This window comes from Blastomyces dermatitidis (assembly GCF_000003525.1).
Source record: "Blastomyces dermatitidis ER-3 genomic scaffold supercont1.5, whole genome shotgun sequence".
Classification (NCBI taxonomy): Eukaryota; Fungi; Ascomycota; class Eurotiomycetes; order Onygenales; family Ajellomycetaceae; genus Blastomyces; species Blastomyces dermatitidis.
Window position 1 is genome coordinate 2,993,064 of NW_025544778.1, and position 23,184 is coordinate 3,016,247.

The window sequence follows — 23,184 nt, forward strand, 5'->3', positions numbered from 1 at the left end:
CCTACTTCCACTTCCTGTTTGCAGAAGAAATACAGGTGAGCAATAAACGAAAAAATAAATATGATCTCTCGTCTTAAATCATTGGCTCTGAATTTCTCCGAAGGCATTCTTTGCCTCCATGAAGGTCTCTGTTACCGTATCGCACAGATCCATGAGGTCATCAAAACCCTTTTCCAGGACTTCAAAGACGTTTGTCGTGTCTGTTTGGCTGGCTGTTAGTTTTTTTTTTTTTTTTTTTTATTTGGGATACGTAGCCCCTATTTGTGGTAAATATGCCACATGCACATGTAAACTGGGGATTAAGAAGGGAGGCAGAGATCGAGGTATACGTACCATATGTCTGGATGCGCAGGTTCATTTTAGCTTCTGAAGGATGTGGCATTGTGTATCCGCAGAATTCGACTTCGGGACTGTAGAACGGGTGAGGTTAGCAGGCTGAGACAGCAACTACCCTGTAATATCCTGTACGCGGATCAAAGGGCTGGTTCATTGCTTGTAGCTAATGAGACGTGAAAAATTGAACAAGGGATAAGAGATACGAGATGTGCGGTCCACATCTAGACACACGCCGTCCCTTGGAAGAAAGGGATATCGAGGGCTCCCCCATGCATCCCTTGGTGACAAATTTCGCTGGAACGATTTACCCATGCTAGCTGCTACAAGCTGAAGGAATACTCACTTTTTCATAATCACGTATCTCAGTGCGTTTCCAAGGGTATGGTCTTCCTTATCGAACTGGAAAGAGGCAGCCGTCTCCGCAGCACCAGGTAACTGGAAGCAGGGTTAGCAAGAGGTCAAAAAAAAAAAAAAAAAAAAAAAAAAAAAAAGTTTCCTGAGATAGAGTATAAATTATCAAAAGCATGGCAGATAAAACATAATCATGTAGCTACTTATTTTAAAATAAGAATAGTTGGAGAAAGCTCTGGCGTTCATTGCTCGCCTAGAGCGGCAGTGGGCATAGCTAAACCCTAACAAAATGTTTGAAAAAGGGGGCGACAACAGCTAATTACTCACAATGGTAATTCTCTGACCATCTAGTTCGATCGTATCTTCTTCGTCCTCAATTTGCTCTTGGTGCTGCGGCTCTTGCTCATGCGATTGCGGAGCAGCATCGGGCATAGATTCATCTTGGGAATGCGTGGAAGCTGGCATCTTGATGTTTGGATATTCGCTATAAGGATGTAGGATATATCGTATTTTACAGAAATTTGAGTAATTTAATGAATGTGAACCAAAGGGATTTCCGTCAGCTCGGTTCGAATTGTGCCCGGATAGATGATCGCGGTAGCCTCTAGTGCTAGCAAGTTGCGACTCCTCAGGTAACTAACTGTAGATTTGAATATATGACGTTGTATTTTTAGCTAAATTATGTAGAAATCATATCAAAAAAAATTTCCCGCTGGCCTGAACTGGAGATAAAAAGAATTTAAAGTTCAGATGCATCCTGTTTTGGGACTAGCGCCTGACACCTTACAATCGCAGCTTATCTTGACGACAGACATCGGCCAAGTAGCTATGATGTCATCACCAGCTCCCGCGCTCAACTCTCTCGAGAAGGCGTAAAGCTACTATATCCTAGTAGCAGCTAGAAAGTCAATTCGAAGTGTGAAAAATGTATCATACAAACATGGATAGTGCGAGGGTATTTAACGACGCCGAAGAAGAAATCCACCGAGTTTTCCATCCTGAGCATAGTCCATTCTATGGACCAGTGTTCCGCTACTTCCCAACTCAACTGGTTACATACAACCAACAAAGGGAATACTTTCAGCTGCAAGGCTGCGTTCCGTCCGCACCAGAGGTTCCACGGCCTGCTAATTCCACACTTGCTCTATATATTCATGGCGCATGCCATAACGAAGGGCGATCTGTTGCTCGGGCCGCTTATAGCGTTTTCTTCGGACCCAACTCCCGCTACAATACCTCCGAGCTCCTCGAGCCGACGATATCACAGACCAAGACCCGCGCTGAGATTGAGTCGCTTTCCAAGGCACTGCAGATAATAGGACACATCTCTGAGGAGAACATCAGCGTGCAGCATGTCAAGCTAGCAACGGATTCCGAATATCTTGTGAATGCCTTCGGTGTGCCGATGCACAAGAGGATGCATAAGAAGGAGCTCAGGCCTAACGGGGATAACTGCCAACACTATCAACTTCTAAAACACATGAGTGATGAGATGGATGACTTAGAATACATCAGTGGTGGAGGTATTACTTGTCAGATGTGGCATGTTCCACTACACCAAAATAGGGCAGCGGCTGAGCTTGCGAATTTGGCTCTGAACGGCGCGTGATCCGTCTGCAGGTGAGGAAAGTCGTGAGATTTGCTGTTTTTTCTCTGGTTGTAACTAAATATAAATATTGAAACTCGATCAAATTTTTCTCCCTTTGTTCTGCTTCCACACCCCTTCATTTTATTCATACTCTGCTTCAATTGGCAATTGACAACTGGTGCGGGTATGCAGAACCGGGCTGCCGCCGGCGGGTAAAATATCAGAGCTCCCTCCTGGAGATAACACTAGAAAATATATGAAAATATAGCTGATTCATATCCCGGTTTCATTCCCAGAACCACAATCCCAGGAAGAGTAAAGCAAGGCAGCAAGCCAGCAAGACGGTCGCAGTTGATAGATTATATCGACAAGGAACGCATACACGGACTCTTGTTTCAGTGGGGCTTTGCCCATGCTTGCGTAACTTTGCGTAAGCTGAGGAATTCAGGGGTTCCAGAAGCAAGTAAAGTGATAACTCAATCAGAGCGAACGTGTTTTCCCTGTCAAAAAGCGAACGATGTTAGGTCCTTGATGCGCAGCCAGGATTCCTAGGATCCTCGTATCTAGTTGATGTCTGTTCGTAATACACAAACTTAACCACCACATTTAAGGCTGCGCTTCTTTCCCATTGCGGGCTAGAAGACATGAGCCGAATCCGGTACCGGTTTATTGGTAAATGTTTGTGTTGACGAGCAGCCGCTGAGCTTAGAAACGACGTGAGGCCATTGGAGAACAGCCCATTTGATCACATATAGGGCCAAAGTGAACAGATACTCTTGAATCTTGCCCAGCTAAAGTATGCTTCGAGATCGCGGCATGTCGAAAATAGTCTGGTATCCTTTTGTCTGGAAGTTGCTTTAGGGATTTGCTTGAAAATTTAACACCCAAATTCCTTCTATGGATGCTCTATGCTTATCGCAGTAGCAGGAAACTGTTCCCTTAATCGATGTAGTGATGAAATCACATTGCGTTGTATGTTGACCCGTCGCCCAAAAAATTTTTAGCACGCGAAATAGGATTAGGTTCCAGAGTATGATGACCAACCGCAACGCCTAACTGTAAATGCTCAATGTCTAACCGGTACGCCTGAGTTGATATGTCAATTATCTCTCCATTTAACAAAAACATCATCAGTCCTAAACCTCTGCGTGCATGTCGAATCCTCCAACTTCGTTCGAAATCCACTTTTATAAGCCAATAAACCAGCCTGAGCGATCATTATACCATTGTCAATGCAGAACCGTTCGTCCGTTGCGTATACGCTTCCGCCACGATCACGAGCCATGATCCCCATCATTTCTTGTAAACGCTCATTACAGCCCACGCCGCCGACAATCAACACTTCTTTCGAGTTGACATGTGCCATCGCACGTTCTGTGATTTCAACAAGCATGGCAAACACTGTTTCCTGAAGTGAAAAACAGAGGTCTGCCCGCGTAGGAAGGTCGTCATTCGTCATGTCACTGATGACATCTACCGATTGCTCGACAGCGTCTTTACTTGCCTGCTCTTCCCCGCCCAGCCCAAGAGATGTAGCTAATGCATCCACAGATGCTAAAATTCCCGAGAAAGAGCAATCCATCCCCTTGACCGCATAAGGAAGATCTACCAGTCTCCGCCCCTTTTTTGCTAGCTGTTCAATATTGTACCCAGGTGCTGGATCGTTAGAGATATGTAGCGTACGAGCAAATCTGTCAAGACAGTTTCCAACGGCAATGTCAAGTGTTTCGCCAAATATTCGATACCGCTGGGAGCTGTATGCGATAACTTGGGTGTTTCCCCCCGAGACGTAGAGCACAATGGGGTTAGGAGCTCCCGTTATATACCGTCCCATTTCGATATCTACTGTCCAGTTAGAAAATCCGCGCTGATTATGATTTTCTAAGTGATCCCCGAAACCTAGGCCTCAAACGGCCCAGTGATCTGAAGGTTCTCAAATTTGGGACTTATGGAATTACAAAATGAAGCATGAGAGAAAGCGGGAAACATACGTCCAACACAGTGGTTAACTCCAACCAATTCTTTCCCCCATAATAAGCTTAACATCCTCGCAGCGACAGCGACACTCTGTAGAGGGGCGCCCATGCCGGGGCCTTTCGTGTAACAGATACAATCCACATCACTCACTGTAACTCGAGCTTCTTTCAAAGCGCGTTTCACAAGATTCACAACCCATGCGCGATGATGCCTAGCCGTGTCCTTAGGTAAAAACCCCTCGCCCGGGGGAGAAACGAAGGTATGGCGGATATTGGAGAGGACTTGCGGCGGACCACCGTCGTCAGGATGTAGCATCAGCCCGACTCCCAGCTTGTTAGCCGAGCCCTCCAGGCCTATAGCAATCATGGCTGTCGATTACTAAGTATGTCGGAAACAATTAAATGCGGGAATTGGGATATGATAGTCATGGCCATCTCACGAACTGGACGGTGGGGTAAGATGGATCCCACGTGATTTCCCATTGGCGGAACAACCCCCAGCAGTTTATCCGAAGCTCGGACTAATCTCGTTCACACCGTCTGCACTCAGAAGATTTGGAAAAGTATTATATCCTCAGGGTTTGTACTATATTTTTCATTCCCCTCGTTTGTACGCTCTCCAGCATCAATCTTACATTCATCTTCCCTCGTTTGCCATTTTTTCGCACCTGGAATCCAAGCACTATGTCGAACTACAGCCATTTTGGGGAGTGCGATAGGTTTTCGCAGTTGTCAGACGAATTTATGTGCTGGCTAAAGCAGAGCGCTGGAGTCAGAGTGAGCCCGAAGATTAAAATTGCAGATCTGAGGTCTGAAGGTGCCGGAAGAGGCATTGGTTTGCTTATCCCACTTTATTCCTTTGAAATCCTTTCATTGTTGCTTTTTTTTGTGCTAATGCTTCTGGTGTACCAGTGGCCCTTAGCAATATCAACGAAGACGAAGAGCTCTTTGCCATACCACAAAACCTAGTGCTTAGTTTTCAAAATTCGAAGCTTAAAGATCTTCTACATATAAGTGAGAAGGATTTGGGCCCATGGCTTTGTCTCATTCTTGTGATGATATACGAGTATCTCCAAGGTGGGGCATCTCCATGGTCACGATACTTCCAGGTCCTGCCCACAGAATTTGATACCCTGATGTTTTGGACTGATGAGGAACTCCGGGAACTAAGCGGAAGCGCCGTATTAAACAAAATCGGTAAATCTGATGCAGAAGCGGCTATCCTTCGGGATATTTTTCCTATTGTTTCAACGAATCCTCACCTTTTCCCACCCATTAGCGGTCTGGGATCGTATGACTCGCCAGATGGCAGGGCGACACTACTCTCTCTTGCTCATCGAATGGGCTCATTGATTATGGCTTATGCTTTTGATATTGAAAAGGGAGAGGACGAAGAGGGGGAGGTCCAAGATGGTTACATAACAGACGAGGGGGAGGAGCTGACCAAAGGAATGGTGCCTTTGGCGGATCTCTTGAATGCGGATGCAGATCGAAATAACGTGAGTACTTCCACTTATCGCAGCATCATATACATTCACATGCTGACTATGCGTAAAGGCACGACTGTTCCAGGAAGATGGTTATCTTGCAATGAAATCAATAAAACCCATACGAAACGGGGAGGAAATTTTCAACGACTACGGCGAACTACCTCGTGCAGACCTGCTAAGACGTTATGGTTACGTTACTGACAACTATGCCCAGTACGATGAAGCTGAAATTTCCATGCAAGCCATTTGTAAAGCAGCTGGGATCCAACCTGCAACCCCCGACCCAGAGCAGCCCCGCGTATGTCCTCACTTCACCGAGCTTACCTGCTTAAAATATGACTAATTTTCCTACAGCTAGAATTCTTAGAAAATTTGGGAGTGTTTGATGACGGCTACGGCATCCCACGACTCAACCCCAATACACCCTTAATGGAAGCGCTCCCCGAGGAGCTATTGATCGCTCTCAATACCCTAACAATGCCGCCCGAACAATTCAGCGAGCGCAAAACGAAGAATAAGGCTCCGAACCCTACACTAGGAGTGACGCAAGCTACTTTACTTGGACACGCGGTACAACAGGCACTGGGCGGATACATCACAACGCTCGAGCAGGACAAGCAGCTTTTAGCTACAATTTCCAACGTCCAGGCATCCACTGTGTCCGGAAGGCGCTTTAAGATGGCACTGCAAGTCCGAATGGGAGAAAAAGAAATACTGTCACAACTCCTTGCCGCTCTTGGAGAATTCATTAAACTACCTGACGCCAATTCAGGCATGAAGCGGAGTACGGAACTCTCCGTAGCTTCGGACGAGAAGCGAAGGAAGCTATGAACGAATGTGGTACAAATCAATTGAAGGAGCTTAGAATCCAGAAAGGCAAAAAATAAAACATTCTCTAAAGAGGAAGGGACGAAAGAACGATGATGTTGAGTCGTTTTTTACAATATTTCCCATTTTTTTTTAAGGATTTTTAGCTAACTTTAGCAGTATTGTACACGGTATACCCACGATATACCATTTTGGACTATGTACATTAACATATATAGAGGTGAAAGCGGGGTGCTCCATTTTTCCGCAGGTGATGGCAAATTTATATCGCCTGCGTCGATGTAAGATGGAATTGAGGGTGTGTTGAAAAGAGTCCAAAACCCCTCCTAAATGGTGACATAGGTGTATGTGAGGATGTCACTAAAAAGCTGACCAACCCTTCTCAAGATATTGTGACGAGAAGAAGCACCAAAACGAAAAACCTGAGAAACCGGGCCAGACCACAAACGCCGACCATGCTAAGAGGCACTCACGAAAACGAAATAGAGCGAATAAGAGATACATCAAGACGGAGCTTGAGCCGACGGCGGCCCTTTCAGTACTGTGTTGGTCGCTCCGGTCAAGGAGCTGTTTGGACCCGCCATCACAGCGGCTTCTCCCTGAAGGCGCCGTTGAGCTTGCAGCTGGGCTTGCAGCTGGGCTTGTGCTGCGGCCTGATCCCTCGACTTGGCTGAAAGATACGCCCGGTGTTGCATGATTTGGACATCGAATTGATCCATTTCAAATATCGGATCCATGTCCTCATCGTCTTGATCATACTTGAATCGCTCGAGTTTTATCGGATCAACCTCTGACTTATTTCTGAAGGGAAGGTTGCGACGATCGATCATCATCCGCCCGCCACGACCTACACGTCGCCGGAAGGACGGCATGTTTCTACTGGACTCTTCTTCTGAAGGTGTACACTGTCGCACCTTCATGGCGAACTTGGTCAGTGCATCGAAACGGTTCACCTCTTCCAACGCATCTCGACTATGGTCCGAGGACTCCGAAGCTGGAGGTGTGGGAAGATATTCTGTGGTGATTGCCGGACGGAACTCCGCATCAAAGCTATGGTCTGAAGTTGGAGTAAGTGGTGCTGTCGTCCAATCGACATATCCCTCATTCCATTTAGCATGTTTGGCGATGTTTTGCTTGATTTCACGTAAAACTTCGTTTTCTTTATCTGCTTGAACGTCATCCAGCAGTACCAGGTCCTCTCCAGGGTGCCCTCCAGGTCGGGGGGGCATGCGGAGCTGTGTGGTGACAGGACGACCGCCAGCTGGCGTTTCTGCAGGCCGTTTCTTAGGCTGCTGTGATACGACATTAGCAAGAGAGTTCTCAGGTCGTATGCGAACCACAATTCTTACCCTTTGGTTGACGAGGTCATCATCATCGTCCTTGATACCAAGTTTCCTTTTCATCTCCTTTACCTCAGCCCGTTGGACAAATATTTGTCGCTCTGCGATAAGCAACTCTTTCCTTGCTAGTTCGCGTTGTCGTACCATGGCGACCAACTCTCGAGCTTCTTCTAACTCCTTTCTAAGTCGCCGAAGCTTCTCGGCACTCTGGGCATCCCTACCACGGGTTTTGCGGATTTGTCGCACCTCCCTTCTACGGAAGCAAACGTATGGATCACCATCGTCTGTTTCTTGGCCGGTCTCAAACTGTGAAAGGCGCGTTAGCACTGGACATCCACTTCTATGCACGATTGCGGTACTCACTTTGAGTCCTGTCTGTAAGGGGCGATTTCCAGATTTGGTTCTCCTGGCCTTCCAGTGTTCATAGATATCCTTGGCAAACCTCCTTATTTTCTCATCTACAAGCCCGTCAAAGGAATTTTCCATTTCAGAATATGGGAGTACCGGAGGGCTATCGACCGATGCAAACGGCTGCTTGGTCTGGGCAGTCTCCTCGAAGAAGGCCATGACCTCTTCGAATTGATCCTCGGTGCATTGTGTCGACGCATCCTTCTTCTGGTTCATAATCTTAAGAGCGACATCGTCCTCTTCGACTAAATTATAACTACACCCGCTACAATCTTCCACCGTGGATGAAAAACGGATGTACGTCGCAGGTTGCGAGAAGGTGGGCTTGTACAAGGTGTCATATTTGATGGAGCTTGTTACTGTTTCGGGGGTAGGGATATGAGCCTGCGCAACGTTCCCACGAGCAGCAGCATTTATCGCCGCTTGGAGATGGTATTCCTACAGAAGATACAGAAAGCAAGCGTTGTCAGCGCAATCTGCCGCACTTATTTCCGATTCTTTTTTTTTTTTTTTTTTTTCATATTCATTTTGCTCTTCTCGTTGAAAATTTTCAACATCACGTGATAATATAACTAGGCAACACGAAGAACACTGGGGAATGTGACTCACGGTTTCCTCAGCCTTCTCAACGCCGGTATCGATGGCCTGTAGAGTAGTTTGGAGGTCATCGTCAATAAGATCTACTTGATCTTCACGGAATATGGGGATGGGTTGTTTGGAGGTGAGTTTCTTTGGACGCGTCGAGCGCATCATCCCCCCGAGCCTTGACATAACTCTGGGGCGAAAATATCCGGTCGGTCATAAGCAACAGGCCCTAAAAAGGGTATCAATCAATAGGCCAGCTCATGCAAAGTCGCATAGAGGTATTTCCAGCGCGATCGAGCGACGTGGTGGTCAGATAAAGCAGTTGGCAATGCCGTGGCAAAACAGTGGTTTCTTGGGTTGACGTTGGTTTGACACTAACAACGGCCTGTTTTGGGCATCCAGACAGCCTCAGGGGCCCGCTTAAATTCCCCAATGCGGCTAGTGCGGGGACAGTCAATATCAAAATGCCTCAGAACGGCAGAGCCTTCCTATTATGGTTTAGTGCTACTTACGTCATCTTTATCCTTTCTGGTTGATTGAACGGAAAGTGACTTCAATGTTGGATTTTTTGATAAGTTACAACTACAACTACTACAAGAATACAATTCACTTATCGCGTTATATAAATGCCGTTCTTAAGATAATAGCCAGTCTTGTGCTCTTCGACTTGCACTTATTATACCTCATGATTTAGATTTCAGACCTTTCAATTCCCATTTCCCCGCATATAATCCTTCCTTTGGCTCCTCCCACCTTCACCATGGCCGCAGAACCTAATAACGCAGCCATGTATGACGCAAGGCGCAGACAGAAGACCTCAGGCTCGGAGGTCCTAGATAGCATAGTGTCAGCTTCCAATTGTACGTTGTAACTGTCGTTGCTAATGCGTTCCCCGTCATATCCTATAACCACATGCAGTTAACAATTGGCATTTGATAATTTCAGTCAATCGGGATGAGGTCGACAGACTACGGAAACGGTTTATGAAACTTGATAAGGTGAGGCTCCACTATTGATATGTTTTATATTTTGGTGTGCGACTCGCGGAGGAGAGTTTCGCAAATGGGTTTCATACCCTGCTAAAATCCATGGAATCTAATATAGGATAATTCCGGCACGATTGAGCGTGATGAGTTCCTTTCCCTTCCACAAGTCTCCTCGAACCCTCTTGCGACACGGTAATTGCCCGCTTTCCCCGGCACCGTGATAACTTCGACCCAACGGGGATACTCCCTTCCTCACTGTCGATTGTGAGCACTTCGCTAATCCCCAAATCTTACGCAGAATGATTGCCATTTTCGATGAAGATGGAGGTGGCGATGTGGACTTCCAAGAATTCGTCTCGGGACTATCAGCCTTCAGTTCAAAGGGTAATAAAGAGGAGAAGCTGCGTTTTGCTTTTAAAGTCTACGATATCGACCGCGACGGTTACATTTCGAACGGGGAGCTGTTTATTGTCTTGAAGATGATGGTTGGGAGCAACTTGAAGGATATGCAGCTGCAGCAGATCGTGGATAAGACGATTATGGAGGCTGATAAAGATGGCGATGGGAAGATTAGTTTCGAGGAATTTACGCGCATGGTGGAGAATACGGATGTCAGCATGAGCATGACCTTGGGTATGTTTTTAATGTTCCACTAGTTGGAGAGAAGGCCCGTTCATTGCGGTGGCTTTTTCCCATCTGTTTCACAACTTTCTTGCTTCGATCGCTAACTCTTTAAAATCACAACCTCAGATCAATTCTGAGCATACATTTGTCAAACTTCACTCCGTCTTTTTTACAATCTTGATTCCCTCCTATTAATTTGATTAACGCCCATTTACGAACTATTATTTCTTTCCGTCTGCCTTCCCTTTTATCCTTGCAAACCCGGCCAGTGGCTTTGTTTTCTAGAAATCGGGAGCCTAAGGCTCGAGCCGCCAATAAATTTACGATCACCTTCTCTGCCCATTAAGCCCACTACCTAGAATCACATAGCACAGCCCATGCCATCTAAACCTGGTGAAATCACTTATATAGCTGACAGGTGACTCGCTGAACATCTTCAATCGGGAACTATAATACATACCGGACCGGACTCCTTCGCGTTTCTCACTGCTGCATCCCCTTGTGCGAACTTAAAAAAGCTTATCCGGCCGGTATCCGGCGCCATGTCTTGTCAGCCACATTTAAGATTATCGGTTGTTGAACTGGCATTCATGTTAATGTGGAAGCATGTGTTAAGTTAACCGACGAACGTCGAATAAATAGCTTTTGAACTCAGCACTATTTGAACAAGCCCGGTTTATGGAATAATAATGGGATTCCATGGTTTCCCAGTACATATGGCCGTTTTCAGCCACTGAAAATCTGATTAGACGGGTGAGATGGTTGAAGACTTTTCTCCCGATTGGTTGATTGATTCATTGATTGATTTGATTGATTAATTTAATTTACTGATAATGATATCAAAACGGTCTGCACTGTACATCCGGATGTACATGTACGTTCTGTTTGTTTCCAGCATGCCGCTATCGTTACTTGAAAATATACCTATTCCCCCGACCAGCTGAGCTAAACGGTGCATCTATCCCCTAGCCAGGTTCCTAGTTCAATCTGCCGCCTCGATCAACAACAAATTAGATTGTACGAGCCTCCTCCAAAAGCTCTCAGCAGCAACCCAAATAATCAAAAGCCGGATTTAAACTTCGCCGCCTGCTGACAACATAAGAGGAGTGTAAATTTTAAAATGTCGCTGGTCGTCTCATCGTCCACTACCACACAAGTGCCGTCAGTAGCCAGCTAGTGCGTAAATCCCGCGAACCACAACTAGAGGTTGTCGATTCCCAGCAAATCAAAAATAATGATTGTACTATGCGTAGAGGACCCTTAAAATCGATAATATTCTAACCTAGCCCGTTTTTCTTTTTTTAAGGGGGCGGGGTTGGTTGCAACAACCTCTCTTTGTCGGGTCTGACTATCCTAAGCTTCAAGGTTACGCTGACTTCCAACTCCTCGCTGGGACAAGGTCAGATCCAGCCGTCTGGGACTGCAATCATTGCGCAATCCTTCGAAGAGGGGGGATGTGCGACCATCGTTTAGAACCCTGTCCTGCCAACATGCAGAGAAACGGCCCAAACGCCCAATGATCCGTTGGCACCAGAGGCGCAGAAGACATCCCGCTTAGGCCTTTAGCGGCATTGCTGGAAACCCGTGAGGACTCCAAGGAAGAGGGCCACCCGACGATACGTAGCTGGCTTGCAGAATGGTTGGGAGAGCGGTCTTCCCGTGGGAAGGGTACAGCCGAACGCGCCGAGTCGCTTTTCCCATTTGCTCGCCTTCTCACTGGGTTCTTGTAGCGGGGAAGGAGTTGAATGTATCACATCTGTGATCTGGGCACCCTGGTCGCTTGGTTTTAACTGAGCTAGTTAGGCATCTTGGGAGTTGTCGGCGGGGTTTGCATGGGTCGGGATATGCATGGCATCCAATTGATGACGCCGAGCAACTGCATAGTTGTCGTTCTTCTGGAGAAACGGGCTGGAAGGTTGCCGTATTTCAGACTTCGTAGGGCTCGGTCTTCTTGGTCGTTAATGTTTTTACCTTCCTCCTTCGTTCTTGAGTTTCTAAATAGTCCCGAAACATAGTTTGTTTGTTTGCGTATTGTTCGGATGTTATGTGCTCCCCCTGAGAACCGCGCGCCATGAGTAACATGTAGCGAATGACTGTTCCCACCGAAGCCCACAGTCGAGCCAGCAACACGATCGCTGGGATTTTCGCATGGTCAGCGGCCCCGGCGCTCCTCAGCTGCCACCGCCTGGTGCAATTTAGAGTTGGCCCAGGCGGAGAGTCTCCAGTAGCCCTCTGCAATTCCCAGACTGGCGGCACCAGAGCCAGGCATTTACCCATCGACCGGGCTGGGCTGGGAGCTGTCTGATTCACCAGTCCCCGGAAGTTCTGCTTGTGCCCAACTCAGCAATAATGATTGCGAAAGATTTGTAGCTCGCACCCGCCAACGAGCCCAGCGGACAAAAGCATAATAGCAATAAACTCTGATAGTTCGCTGTATTCCAACTGACTAGTCGGTAGTCAACAAACTAGAACGAGTCGGGGTCGTTGTTTTTGATCCAGCCAAGGTGACTTATTACTGTCAGGAAAAAGGCGCTGATAATCTTCCCCTCTGCCGCCATGTTTTCATTTTTTTTTTTTTTTTTCTCTCTCGATCACTCGCCGCCTTTTCGCTGGCTTCTGTTTCCCTTCTCCTCGCCTCGCCCGCGCATTTTCGGACCCGGACCAGAAGAAGGCGACGAACTATATAGAAGCATATATATAGATATATAGACATATATATATATTCGTAAAGACATCCGCTTCCTTTCTCGATGCGGAATTTATCACAGGCTATATCGTTGCTAGCCGCGTGGGACATCAGCGTCCAAGGATAAAATCCATACATATATCAGAATAATTTCTTCGCAAATGTCCTCCGCAAACGAATCACCGCCTATCTCGGTTGATTCTGAGGTATGTCTACTGCTTGCTTTTTTCCCCTCCTACCAACTCTATTGTTTGGCCTGATAATTATTATAAGCATCATTCTAACGGATATCCTTTAGTGCGATACCAGTGGTGACCAGATCTATGGTGATGACCTGTCAGTAGATGCTGAGCCAATAGCTAGCCAATAACTACATATTCTACATAACGATATAACCTCCAGCATGGTGTTGCTAACGTGTTGAATTCTGCAAAAATAAAAGCTCGTCGTTCGTGCAATCCTTAGCTTCGACTGTTATCACAGAGACTTATGAAAATGGTATGTTCTGCTGTTGATGGAATTGGATCAGGAGAGATTATACCAACTCGACAAAATACTTACCATGCTATTTACCGGCAGGAAGAAGATACCATTCTTTTAGAGAAGGCTGTAAGTTGCCATTTTATTCATTTCTGTGTTGCACGTTTAACATTCGTATATCGAAAATCTGGGCAATTTTCTTTTCAACTCTCAAAATATTTCTAAAACTATCTCAATAGCATACATATTTCCCAACGACGAAGTTAGTTGAGTCAAACTCCCATATTTTGTTCTGGATACCTCGCTCCGGATTTATGGGTAGCAGGCCTCTGACTGATTGCTCATTTTCTCACCGCAGAAGGAGAGTAACCGACTTGATATCGTTCATTATATGATGGTCACGCTCTGCGATGAAAAGCTTCACCTTGCACCCATTGGACCGAGTCCCCAGAATATCCTCGATATTGGAGCTGGGACGGGCATTTGGTGCTGTGAAATGGGTATGTTCTGGCATCTAATTCTCCGTGAAAGCTCTTGTTCTCGGAAGAAAAAAAAAAAAAAAAAAAAAAAAAAAAAAGCGAGCTAATATAAGCTTCCTAGGTGATGAATATCCTTCTGCACAGGTATGTTTAGGATGTATACTGGTAACAGGCGCCAATATCTTTGGCCAGCCGACTACACCTAAGAGTTAATCTAACAGCACATCAGATATTAGGCGTGGACTTGAGCGCAATACGAAACACAATGTATGTAGCAACTCCCCAAACCAAAACAACAGGAAAAGAAGGAAATCATTTTTAACCTCCACCTTGTTGAAGGCACGCCACCCCAGAAAACGTGAGATTCGAAATCGACGACATAGAAAGCGAGTGGGCATTTATCGACTCGTTCGACTACATCCATTGCCGCTACATGTACGCTGCAATACGAGATTGGCCACGGCTGGTTGAAAGATGTTTTGAGTAAGTCCCGTTCTATCCTCGCCATAGATGCGCATTTCATTCTATTAGCCAACCACCATACACATAATGTATATCGTACATCCATGCTAATCTCAACGCTCTCTACTGCAGGCACCTGACACCTGGCGGCTGGGCGGAATTCCAAGACTTCGATGTTCATTGGTATTCCGATGACGGATCGTACGATCCCAAGTCAGCCCTCGGTCGATGGTTCAGCCTGTTCTATGAAGCTGCCCGCCAGCATGGCCGGGAGCTGGCGCCCGGGCCTAGACTTGAAGGGCTGGTCCGCGGCGCTGGTTTCACGGATGTGGTTGTTAAGAAGATGCGGGTTCCTGTTGGAAGGTGGCCGAAAGATCCGAAATTGGTGCGTATCCGTCCTTTATCATCATTATATTTCAGTATTTCATTTATTTGCTTGTTTATTTTTGTTTCCCTCCCACCAGACCTGTGTAATTAGAGAAACAATGGGAAGAAGGGGCTGAGTTGACTGTAGAGTTCACTCCGAACCCAAGACCACATGCATGGACTAACAGAACTAATGATTATAACACAGAAAACGGTCGGGACCTGGAACCTCCTCCAAGTCATCGAGGGCATGGAAGGATTTTCTTTGGCCCTCTTCTCACGCGTATTGGGATGGTCTCCTGATGCCATCCAAGCCTTCGTCTCTGAGGTGGTGAAGGACCTCCGCAATCCAAAAATGCACGCACAGTTCGATCTGTAAGTGTGCCTATTTACTAACCCTTCCCCCCCTTGTCCATGGTCCCAGTACAATTCAACCACCTCCTCACCCCCCACACCCCCTGGGGTCCCCTAAACGGACTGACTTAAGTGAGTTGACTAACTATCCGTCGACCAGATACATTGCCTACGGCCGTAAACCTGAATCGAGCACATGATATGCATCCAACACGGGGACGGTTGGAAACAAATTCTAAGCCGTTGAGAATGTTTAAATGGAAGGCGAATCCCAAATCTACGAATTTGAAAAAGCAAAAAGGAAAAAGAAAAAAGAAAAAAAAAAACATTGACGATCTCAACTATCTTGAAACATGCGACTTCCGGTCGATTTCTTCTATCCAGTTCGAGTTTCTGGAAGGAGGAAGGCCGAAGGAAGTGGGAATGGGTGGCTTATTCTCCAATTACATAGGGAAAATGGAAAAGAAAAAAAAAAGAAAAAAAAATTGTTTGAGAAACGGGGAGTAATTAAGAACAAGCACATATGCATACATACATACGTACATATATATATATATATATATATAAGCCTTAGCGCAATATACATATATGGGAAATAATATATTCGCATTTTCAATTCCCATCTGCATCTCTCGTTATACGAATGTACAGTACAAAAGTCGAGACGAAACTCAGAGCTTGCAGAATGATGGGCAATTAGACTCTCTAGTTCGTGGGAAAGGTGAAGATGTAAATGTAGAACCAGTCAGTCCATAGGGCATCCATCCCATTCCATTTCAATTCAAATTCGCAAATTCGCAATACAAAGAAAGATTACACCCCGGTGCTCATGATTGGTTCGAAATTTCGAGTCGGCGTGCTGGCAGCTGCAGGAGTAATAATGAGGAACTGACGAATTGCAAATGATAAATGATAGATGTGGAAATGCATTAAGTGGTACGGTACGGAGGTACAGTGGCAACAAGTGACAAGATAACGGAAGACTGCAGGTGTAAACTAACTATGCCTGATTGCCCCCTTTTTTCTCTCTAGCTTTTTAAATCTTGTACGGCGTATAAAGGGGTTAACTGAGCAGATGATGATGTTAGCCAGGTTATATAGTCGGTTGTTAGATATGGGCCGGTGCTAAACGGAGTGAATGATGCGTCTCATAGACTTTAAAGTGTGAAGACAGGCGAGGCAGCCTTCTGGAGGAAGTCCGAATAAACTGGGTATAATTTAGATACGTGCTGTTCTGGAAAGGAGTTTGTTAAGGGGTTTTTATCATCTGCAGGACCAATAATGAACAGCGCAACCTGTCAGCAATTAATCCGCTGTTGCTTAGGGCCACTAGGGGAAATATATCAAAGTACAAGATAACCAAAGCCAGTCCGTTATCACCAAAAGGAAAAGAAACCGGTCCCTGGGTAGTTTTATTGAGGCGTGGATGCATGCATGATTGAAAAAGAAAGGGGTAGTACATTGTTACCGCAGATCCAACCACCAACCACCAACATCCTAAAACTTCCATTGGCTGCCAAAGCATAGCAAGGAGTGAGAAATTAAAACTTTTTTCCTGCAAGTGTTATCTTAGACGCTTGGCTACATTGAAATGCAACGCAGATGGCTTATAACTAACTGTGTAATGTGATCCTGATCCTTGTGCGATCCTGCAAAAGAAAAGCAGCTAACCATCGTCCATCTCATTAATTTCAGGGCCCCATAGACGGAAGCGGGTTGGCCTCACAAAGTCATTTTGACTGGCAATTTCCATAGGAAGGTAAAGAGGGAAAGAATAAGTAAAGGTTCTGAAAAAATGCGAGCCGAATCACAGCTAAGAAGAAAATAATGTGAGATGAAAAATGTCAGGTTAATATATGTATATATATGCTGTCAGCAACACTGCAAGATCAGAAAAACTGGGAGATAAAACCGGAGGAGCATAGGTAGCCAAACAATATTAAAAGTATATCGTAATCCACTTCCCAGCTCAATGTCTGTTGGGACGTGCGATCACTTCTGCTATAACGACCAATGGGCAAAGAAAGAATAGAAAAATCAGATGGAAAGGGCAAGACAGCATTAACATATCAAATAATCGCGAATCGCACCAATTCCCCAGTCTGATCTACATATATTCAACCTTCTAGATGCAAAACGTGCATGCTATTCCTCCAAAAACAGAAAAGAGACGTGAAATAAAAGTAAAAACGACGTAGCCAATATTAAACGGTTTCATACGCGTATTGTGCAAATCAACAAAAGGGGTCACATGAATTATGTGAAAGAAATATTGACGATAATAAATGCACTCGAATATAGCCTAGCTTCCGCGTCCTCATAGGAGCGTTGTAAATTAGGTAGATATAGAGAGGGGAAACAGTCGACGAACAGCGGTAGCTCACCGGCAATGGATATTAAACATTAGTGGATGTCACTCAAAGGGATTTCTCGGTTCCAAACTCTCAGTTGTAACACTAGTAGATCGACCCGCAACCTTCGCTTCATGCACATGCACATTGAGAACGAGCCGGCACGCATTCATTTGACATAATTATCTGCGCCGTTGAAAACGACAATGTGACCCTGGTGACCCACGGAGGATCAAGAAAAGAGAAAGCGTAACATGACTATGCGCCATCGCTGATGCAGTATTGTATAATACGATTAAGGTGCAACGAAAATAAGGAAACACATCACGGTCATCAGAAGAGCGGTGAAAGGGGAGAACTGGGCTCGATCATCGTGGAACTGTGGAGGTAGATGTTTTGGCGGAACTTCCTATCGTAGGATTGTTCTCGTTTCCTTCGAGGAGGTCAAGACATTGGCCCAGCACTAGATTCAGACGGTCAAGTGAGCTAAGGGAGCCCCTGGTTGTGGTAAAATTGACTCAGGTGTGATTGATTCGACTTCTTACCGCTTAGAATTTCTTCTTCCCATACGCCCATCTGGTAGTCAACAAGACCATGCTCCTCCATTCGATCACACAGGCGGACCAGTTCCCTTCCCATCTTGTTCAAAATATCTTCCGTTAAAAGGTTTTGCGGTGTGGCGCCGGATCGGGTTTCCAACACTTCTTGGGTCATATCCTTTTGTTTCTGGCATACCGCAAGCCAGCAGGTATTAAACTCATTCCACAGTTTTATTCGATCCGGGCGCAGTTCTTCCTCGTCGCGAGCAAGACCTGAAATCAGCTATTAGCTCGAAAGGTAATGCACCACCTAGGTGCCAAGTGAATGAAAGAGGGGAGCAAACCGCAACGTGTGGATGGTACGTACCAAGCTCCGTTGCATTCCCGAGAAGCCACTCGGATATCTCTAATAAAGACTGGCTTGCATCTAGCAATCTGCCAGATCGGGTATTTTCAAATGTTTGTCTAAGAGCTCGTTGGTACTGGTTATAAGCGTCGTCAAAACCAGAAGGCGACTCGCGAGGAAAATCTGCATGCTCGAGTCCTTCAGTCGCTGCGGAAGCGTGGAGGTCAGCCATAATCTCGGGTAATGCTGATGTCGTAGATGCGCGCGTAGGAGAAGCCGGCTGTGAATATTGGGTCGACTGAACTTGGGAAGCAGTTAAGTACTGGTCAGATACTCCTGCAACTGCTGGTCCTGCTGGTTGGAAATACTGTGGAACACCGAATTGAGTTGCCAGCACCTCGATGGCCGCAGACTGTCGCGGCTGGTATTGTGACACCCCTTCGTACGGAGCCTGTGGCTGGACTTGGGGCGTGATACCATATACCATATCGCCATCATATTGTGATAACCGCTGCTGCTGCTGGTCTGGTTGCTGGTTTCTGGGTGAAGTGGAGGAAAAGTTCGACTCATATTGTAACCCTCCACCCTGCAACGTCCCGCCCTGTAGCGATGGAGTATTGCAGGACGGTGGCTCTGTGTATACATAGGCCCCATAGGCAGAGAGTGACGAGGTCCGGTCTTGAGGTATCACTTCATGAGTATCAGGTCCTCGAGCTGGTTCGGGCTGTTGCTGGTGTCTGAAGCGATCTGATGAGCTGCCAGACAAATGGCGAATAGGATGTTGTCCAATTCCAGAGCCCGTTCGGTAGCCAGAAGGGCCATACGTCTTTCGTTGGTGACTATCACCATCCATCCCACTGATATGGTCTGAGATACTCCCGCCCCACGACGGATCGAGGTGAGAGGGCCGATGCGCCGGAGGCGAGATAAGGGGCTAGCGCAGATTTACAGATTTTGATTTCCGTCACCAGTTCCCCAAACCAATACTTGCTTTGTACGACAAACCCAAAGGAAGGTTTCGCGACTTTTAGGAGCTTGTTGGAACGATCTAGTCGTTTAGTTAACGGGCAACCGTAGTATTAGAACAAGTTTTAAGGAGGGAGTGCTGCCCTTGCTTGGTTGCAACCAAGCTGTAGCTTGGGGTACTAACGACTTTCCACGGGAACGAGATTAGAGTAAGGTCCGATTAAGTTTAGTGGCTCTCTTCCTGATAGCGCTGATTTGATTTTTTCCTGGGAGAAAGTGACAGGGAAACCGAATCAATTATAACCAGGCGAGCCAAATAATGAATATTAAGAAATGTGAGTCTTAGTGGAGAAGGGTGGAGATGCCGACTAAGCGTCACTCTGTTTTGCGCTAAATTCGGGAGAAGCAAGGGCGATACGGGTAGATAGTTGGATTTAGATTAACGGTAAACGGGATGCTGCTCTCAAGCCGAAGCCGGCTAAAGAAATAACAGGGCCAATCCTTGATAGCAAGTCAGCTGGCAGCACCTAAATCTCATAGGGCTTGTATTTGGGGTAATCCCAAAAATAGGCGTGGGGCTGACTGAATTATGGTGCTCAGGGAGACAAGTAAACGTGAGGAAAAATTGCAGCTTCGCGGTTGGGAGCCTGCTCACAAGCTATATGTGGACCAAAAGGAGTCTTATACCAAGATCCATAAGATTAGGTCGCCGAGATTTCTGTCGTAGAACGAAGATGAATGGCCCGACCGAGAAATGAATGGAACGTGCGGAAGTAACTTCAAGATGATATACATACTGGTTAGTCAGGAAATCAAGGGACAGATGTAACTATAAAGTTCCAGTTATGTTGTTACAACATACTTATTACCGGTAACTATCGTATCTGTCCAGCACCGTTTTTTAGTTTCTCACCTTCTTTCAATTTCTGCAGGCCCTTGCACTCGACCGCTAGGTTCAGCTGTTATGGCCTCGGTGTAGATCCTGTCCCGTAAAGAATAGTGGCCAGGGAGTGTCCAGTCTTACGCAGGAGACTCAGACAGCGAGCCCAAGAGGGTGGCACAGTCATTGGGCCCTGGCATGGATATTTACCGGCCAAGGAAAAAAGAAGGGTCAGTTGATCACAAGTGTTCGGCGGCTCTATTTCAAACAAAATATTCGGCCATATTCACGGAAAATACCAGGCGTTTAAGCCAGGATAATGTCCAGGAAATTGAAAGTCGGACAAAACTTTGGTGTCCCAGTCTCCAAGCTCAAAACAAGAAGATTGAAGATGGTTAAGATACTTCACACACATTCTCCACATGGGAAACTTGTGAGCTGGACTTCGGTCCTATCCATTATTAAGTTCAGTGCTAGGTGTCTCTGCTAGCCTTGCTTATTTTTTCTCATTAGGTGGCACTTATTCAAAGCCTAGTTTGATCGGAGCAAGCATCAAACGAAGATCAAGAACCTGCCATGGTTGATGGCTTGGCCTTCCCCTGGAATATTAAATCGGACACAACCTTAAAATGCGGGCGGCGCCATCTCACAGGGCTAAACATATCTCACTATGCATGTTTCAGGATAGGCCAGAGACTGTTGCCGCATTGAAACACCCGTGGGCAATTCGGGGCTTTCGATGACCGGACTGTATACGCAAGACAAATGATAAAAACAACTTCATTGTAGAAAATTGTTCGATTTTCTTAACAGCAGTCTCTTGAATTATCTCATGCCTTTGCTGCATTCCTCCATAAATCCGATCTGACTCCGTCTCTGGGCCAATGGTTTGACAACCGACATTCCCGGAGTTTCTCATAGTCAGAAGGAGCAATACATGCCACAGAAATTAGTAGACGGGGTATTTGGGTGTGGCACTTAGGTTCCAGCAATTCGCTTTGCCGGAAGTTCAGAGACGGGGAAATTGTAACTCGACACCTATCTTGCGCGGGACTCCCCTTCTTTCCCATTATCAGAAATATGCCGATCCCTGGATGTTGGAAAAAGGGGTTCTGTAGCTAATGGGCTTGGCTCATATGTTGCGTCTTGCAATAATAATCGAACCTCCAATTGCAGGCACGGCAAAAAGGTAGTTAGCTCGAATTAGCAATTTATGCAATGGCAACATCGCGTGAATCGTCATTATTACCCGGGATACAACCTGAAATTAATTTAGGTAAGGTCTGCCTGGTGCATTATTAGACCTGAAGTGTGAGACCCACGCCAACATTTTTAGGGTGGATGTAGGCGCGTAGAATTTGCGCATGAAAATCGATTTTTGCCATGATCCTGGACTCCAGATTCGTTCGCTAAGCCACTGACCTGTACGAGGTTCAGTTTGGGTGTTTAATATGAGTTGCTTGAGGTTGAGGTTGAAGGTTGAGAACTGAAGCGGAAGTCCTGAATGGGGGTGGGTGGACTGTGATGACTAAGTCAAGCCAACCTTTCCTCCATAACCTCCGAATTCCAGTTGGGTAAAAAAGCAGAAAAAGGAGAATTATCCATTGAAACCTACATGCACATCCCCAGGAAGTGCCATATATTTCTAGGGGCTATTCTGAGATTCCAGTTGGAATACATACAATTTTTGGAGAACTGAATTATAGGGATTTGTTGGTGATGACGAGCTCCCCAATCCCATACTCGCTTGTTTGATTTCCAGTTGAGTACGATATCTCAAGATCACAGCAGATACTGGCTTTTTAAGCTTGGCTAGAAGCAGAAGCAAACTTTTGTCGAATAATATGTGTAATATATCGAGTATGTAACAGCTTTGCTAGAGAATCTGCGTTATTTGGGGTTGAGTTTGCCTGGTACTACGCATCCAAGGCTATATGTGCTATGTAATATGTTAATATATTTCTAGGACGGGAGAAAATCCTGGGATCATTCGATGAATCTCCGTCGATAGGGCAGCGATTTCCCCGTGGAAAATGTTCTCTCACAGAACCTGAGCGTATGAGGATGCTACTTTTGCGATGGCTGAATTATCCGAACCTCGGAATATATGAATAATGATACTAATATTGGCAGACATTATGCTTACATCTTTCAGGCCCCGGCGTCGATCCTTGCAACCAAGGCAGAATGCTCCTGGCAATTTGATTCCGAGTGGCGGATCTCGTCTGAGGAATGCTTGACGATTTCGTGTTCGAATTGGAAAATCTGGGGTTCAGCCATTTGGACCCGCAAGTTTCAAGCCCGTGTCTGAGTTATTTGCCGCCGATTTCATCCTCCAGCATCCTCCCATATTGACTTCCCAATGCCGCAAAGCTTATATTCAAAGGGCAACCTCCGAGAATCTTGGAAGACACCTTAAGCATCACTGATCTCCGCATGATTCTGCAACCATGGTTAATATGTGGCCAGTCAGAAACAACAATTTCTCCATTTTCCTGGTTCCTTCTCTATCCCAACAGCAGCAGCTAAAATCTGCGGCTTGAATGGATGCCGCCACTGGGATAAGTGATTTAAGGGCTTGTCTCATTTTTGACATTCATTTTAGAAAGCTCTCCGGATCTCATAAAACAGCTTCCTTGGTGTGATCTGCATGCCACTGATTCTAATTTATAGAGTCTACTCCGATAGCAGGGGTGGTTTTTGGCTGGAGCGCATCTCCGCACGCTCTGAAAAAAAGGGGGGATAGGACGCCTCGTGAAGATT

The 23,184-nt window shown here is 46.0% G+C and overlaps 8 protein-coding genes across 14 annotated transcripts; 3 read left to right on the forward strand and 5 right to left on the reverse strand.

The window, feature by feature from the left end:
• Positions 1-78: 78 nt before the first annotated feature.
• BDCG_05251 (DNA-directed RNA polymerase I and III subunit RPAC2) lies at positions 79-1,152 on the reverse strand (the record flags this gene model as incomplete). Its single annotated transcript, XM_045420914.1, has 4 exons — positions 79-200; positions 334-410; positions 680-771; positions 1,015-1,152. The coding sequence occupies 4 exons, from the start codon at positions 1,150-1,152 to the stop codon at positions 79-81; spliced, it is 429 nt and encodes a 142-aa protein (XP_045276914.1).
• A 2,222-nt stretch (positions 1,153-3,374) lies between these two features.
• On the reverse strand, positions 3,375-4,618 carry BDCG_05253 (glycoprotein endopeptidase kae1; the record flags this gene model as incomplete). The annotated part of the gene is made up of 2 exons (XM_045420915.1): positions 3,375-4,117; positions 4,267-4,618. The coding sequence occupies 2 exons, from the start codon at positions 4,616-4,618 to the stop codon at positions 3,375-3,377; spliced, it is 1,095 nt and encodes a 364-aa protein (XP_045276915.1).
• Positions 4,619-4,770: 152 nt separating this feature from the next.
• BDCG_05254 lies at positions 4,771-8,812 on the forward strand. Of its 2 annotated transcripts, XM_045420917.1 has the most exons (6): positions 4,771-5,086; positions 5,164-5,750; positions 5,809-6,039; positions 6,096-6,867; positions 6,957-7,637; positions 8,096-8,812. In XM_045420917.1, the coding sequence occupies exons 1-4, from the start codon at positions 4,936-4,938 to the stop codon at positions 6,570-6,572; spliced, it is 1,446 nt and encodes a 481-aa protein (XP_045281187.1). In that variant the 5' UTR covers positions 4,771-4,935; the 3' UTR covers positions 6,573-6,867; positions 6,957-7,637; positions 8,096-8,812. The 2 variants fall into 2 exon arrangements, with proteins under 2 accessions (XP_045281187.1, XP_045276916.1); XM_045420916.1 differs by having other exon boundaries at positions 6,957-8,812.
• Positions 5,411-9,276, reverse strand: BDCG_05255 (enhancer-polycomb-like protein). Its single transcript, XM_045420918.1, has 4 exons — positions 8,927-9,276; positions 8,273-8,755; positions 7,919-8,215; positions 5,411-7,861 (listed from the first exon to the last, which is right to left on the reverse strand). Exons 1-4 carry the CDS (start codon positions 9,086-9,088, stop codon positions 7,073-7,075), a joined length of 1,731 nt encoding a protein of 576 aa, XP_045276917.1. The 5' UTR covers positions 9,089-9,276; the 3' UTR covers positions 5,411-7,072.
• Positions 8,813-11,803, forward strand: BDCG_05256 (calcineurin subunit B). The gene is made up of 5 exons (XM_045420919.1): positions 8,813-9,762; positions 9,848-9,900; positions 10,007-10,080; positions 10,187-10,521; positions 10,639-11,803. The coding sequence occupies exons 1-5, from the start codon at positions 9,663-9,665 to the stop codon at positions 10,647-10,649; spliced, it is 573 nt and encodes a 190-aa protein (XP_045276918.1). The 5' UTR covers positions 8,813-9,662; the 3' UTR covers positions 10,650-11,803.
• BDCG_05257 (uncharacterized protein) lies at positions 11,275-13,057 on the reverse strand. The gene has a single exon (XM_045420920.1). The coding sequence runs from the start codon at positions 12,787-12,789 to the stop codon at positions 12,439-12,441; it is 351 nt and encodes a 116-aa protein (XP_045276919.1). The 5' UTR covers positions 12,790-13,057; the 3' UTR covers positions 11,275-12,438.
• On the forward strand, positions 13,036-15,934 carry BDCG_05258. 2 transcript variants are annotated; one of them, XM_045420921.1, is made up of 12 exons: positions 13,036-13,404; positions 13,497-13,534; positions 13,641-13,696; positions 13,778-13,807; positions 13,918-13,940; positions 14,037-14,178; positions 14,279-14,301; positions 14,387-14,424; positions 14,497-14,640; positions 14,752-15,004; positions 15,194-15,360; positions 15,500-15,934. In XM_045420921.1, exons 1-12 carry the CDS (start codon positions 13,360-13,362, stop codon positions 15,537-15,539), a joined length of 999 nt encoding a protein of 332 aa, XP_045281188.1. In that variant the 5' UTR covers positions 13,036-13,359; the 3' UTR covers positions 15,540-15,934. The 2 variants fall into 2 exon arrangements, with proteins under 2 accessions (XP_045281188.1, XP_045281189.1); XM_045420922.1 differs by lacking the exon at positions 13,918-13,940 and having other exon boundaries at positions 13,785-13,807; positions 14,752-15,129.
• Positions 15,927-21,882, reverse strand: BDCG_05259. Of its 5 annotated transcripts, none has more exons than XM_045420925.1 (7): positions 20,455-20,948; positions 19,726-20,318; positions 18,597-19,623; positions 18,236-18,481; positions 16,800-18,153; positions 16,341-16,606; positions 15,927-16,205 (listed from the first exon to the last, which is right to left on the reverse strand). In XM_045420925.1, exons 3-5 carry the CDS (start codon positions 19,426-19,428, stop codon positions 18,059-18,061), a joined length of 1,173 nt encoding a protein of 390 aa, XP_045281191.1. In that variant the 5' UTR covers positions 19,429-19,623; positions 19,726-20,318; positions 20,455-20,948; the 3' UTR covers positions 15,927-16,205; positions 16,341-16,606; positions 16,800-18,058. The 5 variants fall into 5 exon arrangements, with proteins under 5 accessions (XP_045281191.1, XP_045276920.1, XP_045281190.1 ...); XM_045420923.1 differs by having other exon boundaries at positions 18,236-18,502; positions 18,597-20,042; positions 20,197-20,318; positions 20,404-20,948; XM_045420924.1 differs by having other exon boundaries at positions 18,597-20,318.
• Positions 21,883-23,184: the final 1,302 nt, after the last annotated feature.

Coding starts and splice junctions, on each gene's coding strand:
- BDCG_05259 (XM_045420923.1), bottom strand. CDS start 19,428: ATGGATGGTGATAGTCACCAACGAAAGACGTATGGCCCTTCTGGCTAC. Junction 18,503..18,596: donor CGGGAATGCAACGGAGCTTG/GTACGTACCATC, acceptor AGCTGATTTCAG/GTCTTGCTCGCGACGAGGAA. Junction 18,154..18,235: donor GGAAGAAGAAATTCTAAGCG/GTAAGAAGTCGA, acceptor GTCTGAATCTAG/TGCTGGGCCAATGTCTTGAC.
- BDCG_05257 (XM_045420920.1), bottom strand. CDS start 12,789: ATGGGTAAATGCCTGGCTCTGGTGCCGCCAGTCTGGGAATTGCAGAGG.
- BDCG_05254 (XM_045420916.1), top strand. CDS start 4,936: ATGTCGAACTACAGCCATTTTGGGGAGTGCGATAGGTTTTCGCAGTTG. Junction 5,087..5,163: donor AGGTGCCGGAAGAGGCATTG/GTTTGCTTATCC, acceptor CTGGTGTACCAG/TGGCCCTTAGCAATATCAAC. Junction 5,751..5,808: donor CGGATGCAGATCGAAATAAC/GTGAGTACTTCC, acceptor CTATGCGTAAAG/GCACGACTGTTCCAGGAAGA.
- BDCG_05255 (XM_045420918.1), bottom strand. CDS start 9,088: ATGTCAAGGCTCGGGGGGATGATGCGCTCGACGCGTCCAAAGAAACTC. Junction 8,756..8,926: donor TTGAGAAGGCTGAGGAAACC/GTGAGTCACATT, acceptor TATCTTCTGTAG/GAATACCATCTCCAAGCGGC. Junction 7,862..7,918: donor ATGACCTCGTCAACCAAAGG/GTAAGAATTGTG, acceptor GTCGTATCACAG/CAGCCTAAGAAACGGCCTGC.
- BDCG_05258 (XM_045420921.1), top strand. CDS start 13,360: ATGTCCTCCGCAAACGAATCACCGCCTATCTCGGTTGATTCTGAG. Junction 13,405..13,496: donor CTATCTCGGTTGATTCTGAG/GTATGTCTACTG, acceptor GATATCCTTTAG/TGCGATACCAGTGGTGACCA. Junction 14,641..14,751: donor CTGGTTGAAAGATGTTTTGA/GTAAGTCCCGTT, acceptor TCTCTACTGCAG/GCACCTGACACCTGGCGGCT.
- BDCG_05256 (XM_045420919.1), top strand. CDS start 9,663: ATGGCCGCAGAACCTAATAACGCAGCCATGTATGACGCAAGGCGCAGA. Junction 9,763..9,847: donor CATAGTGTCAGCTTCCAATT/GTACGTTGTAAC, acceptor TGATAATTTCAG/TCAATCGGGATGAGGTCGAC. Junction 10,081..10,186: donor TCGAACCCTCTTGCGACACG/GTAATTGCCCGC, acceptor AATCTTACGCAG/AATGATTGCCATTTTCGATG.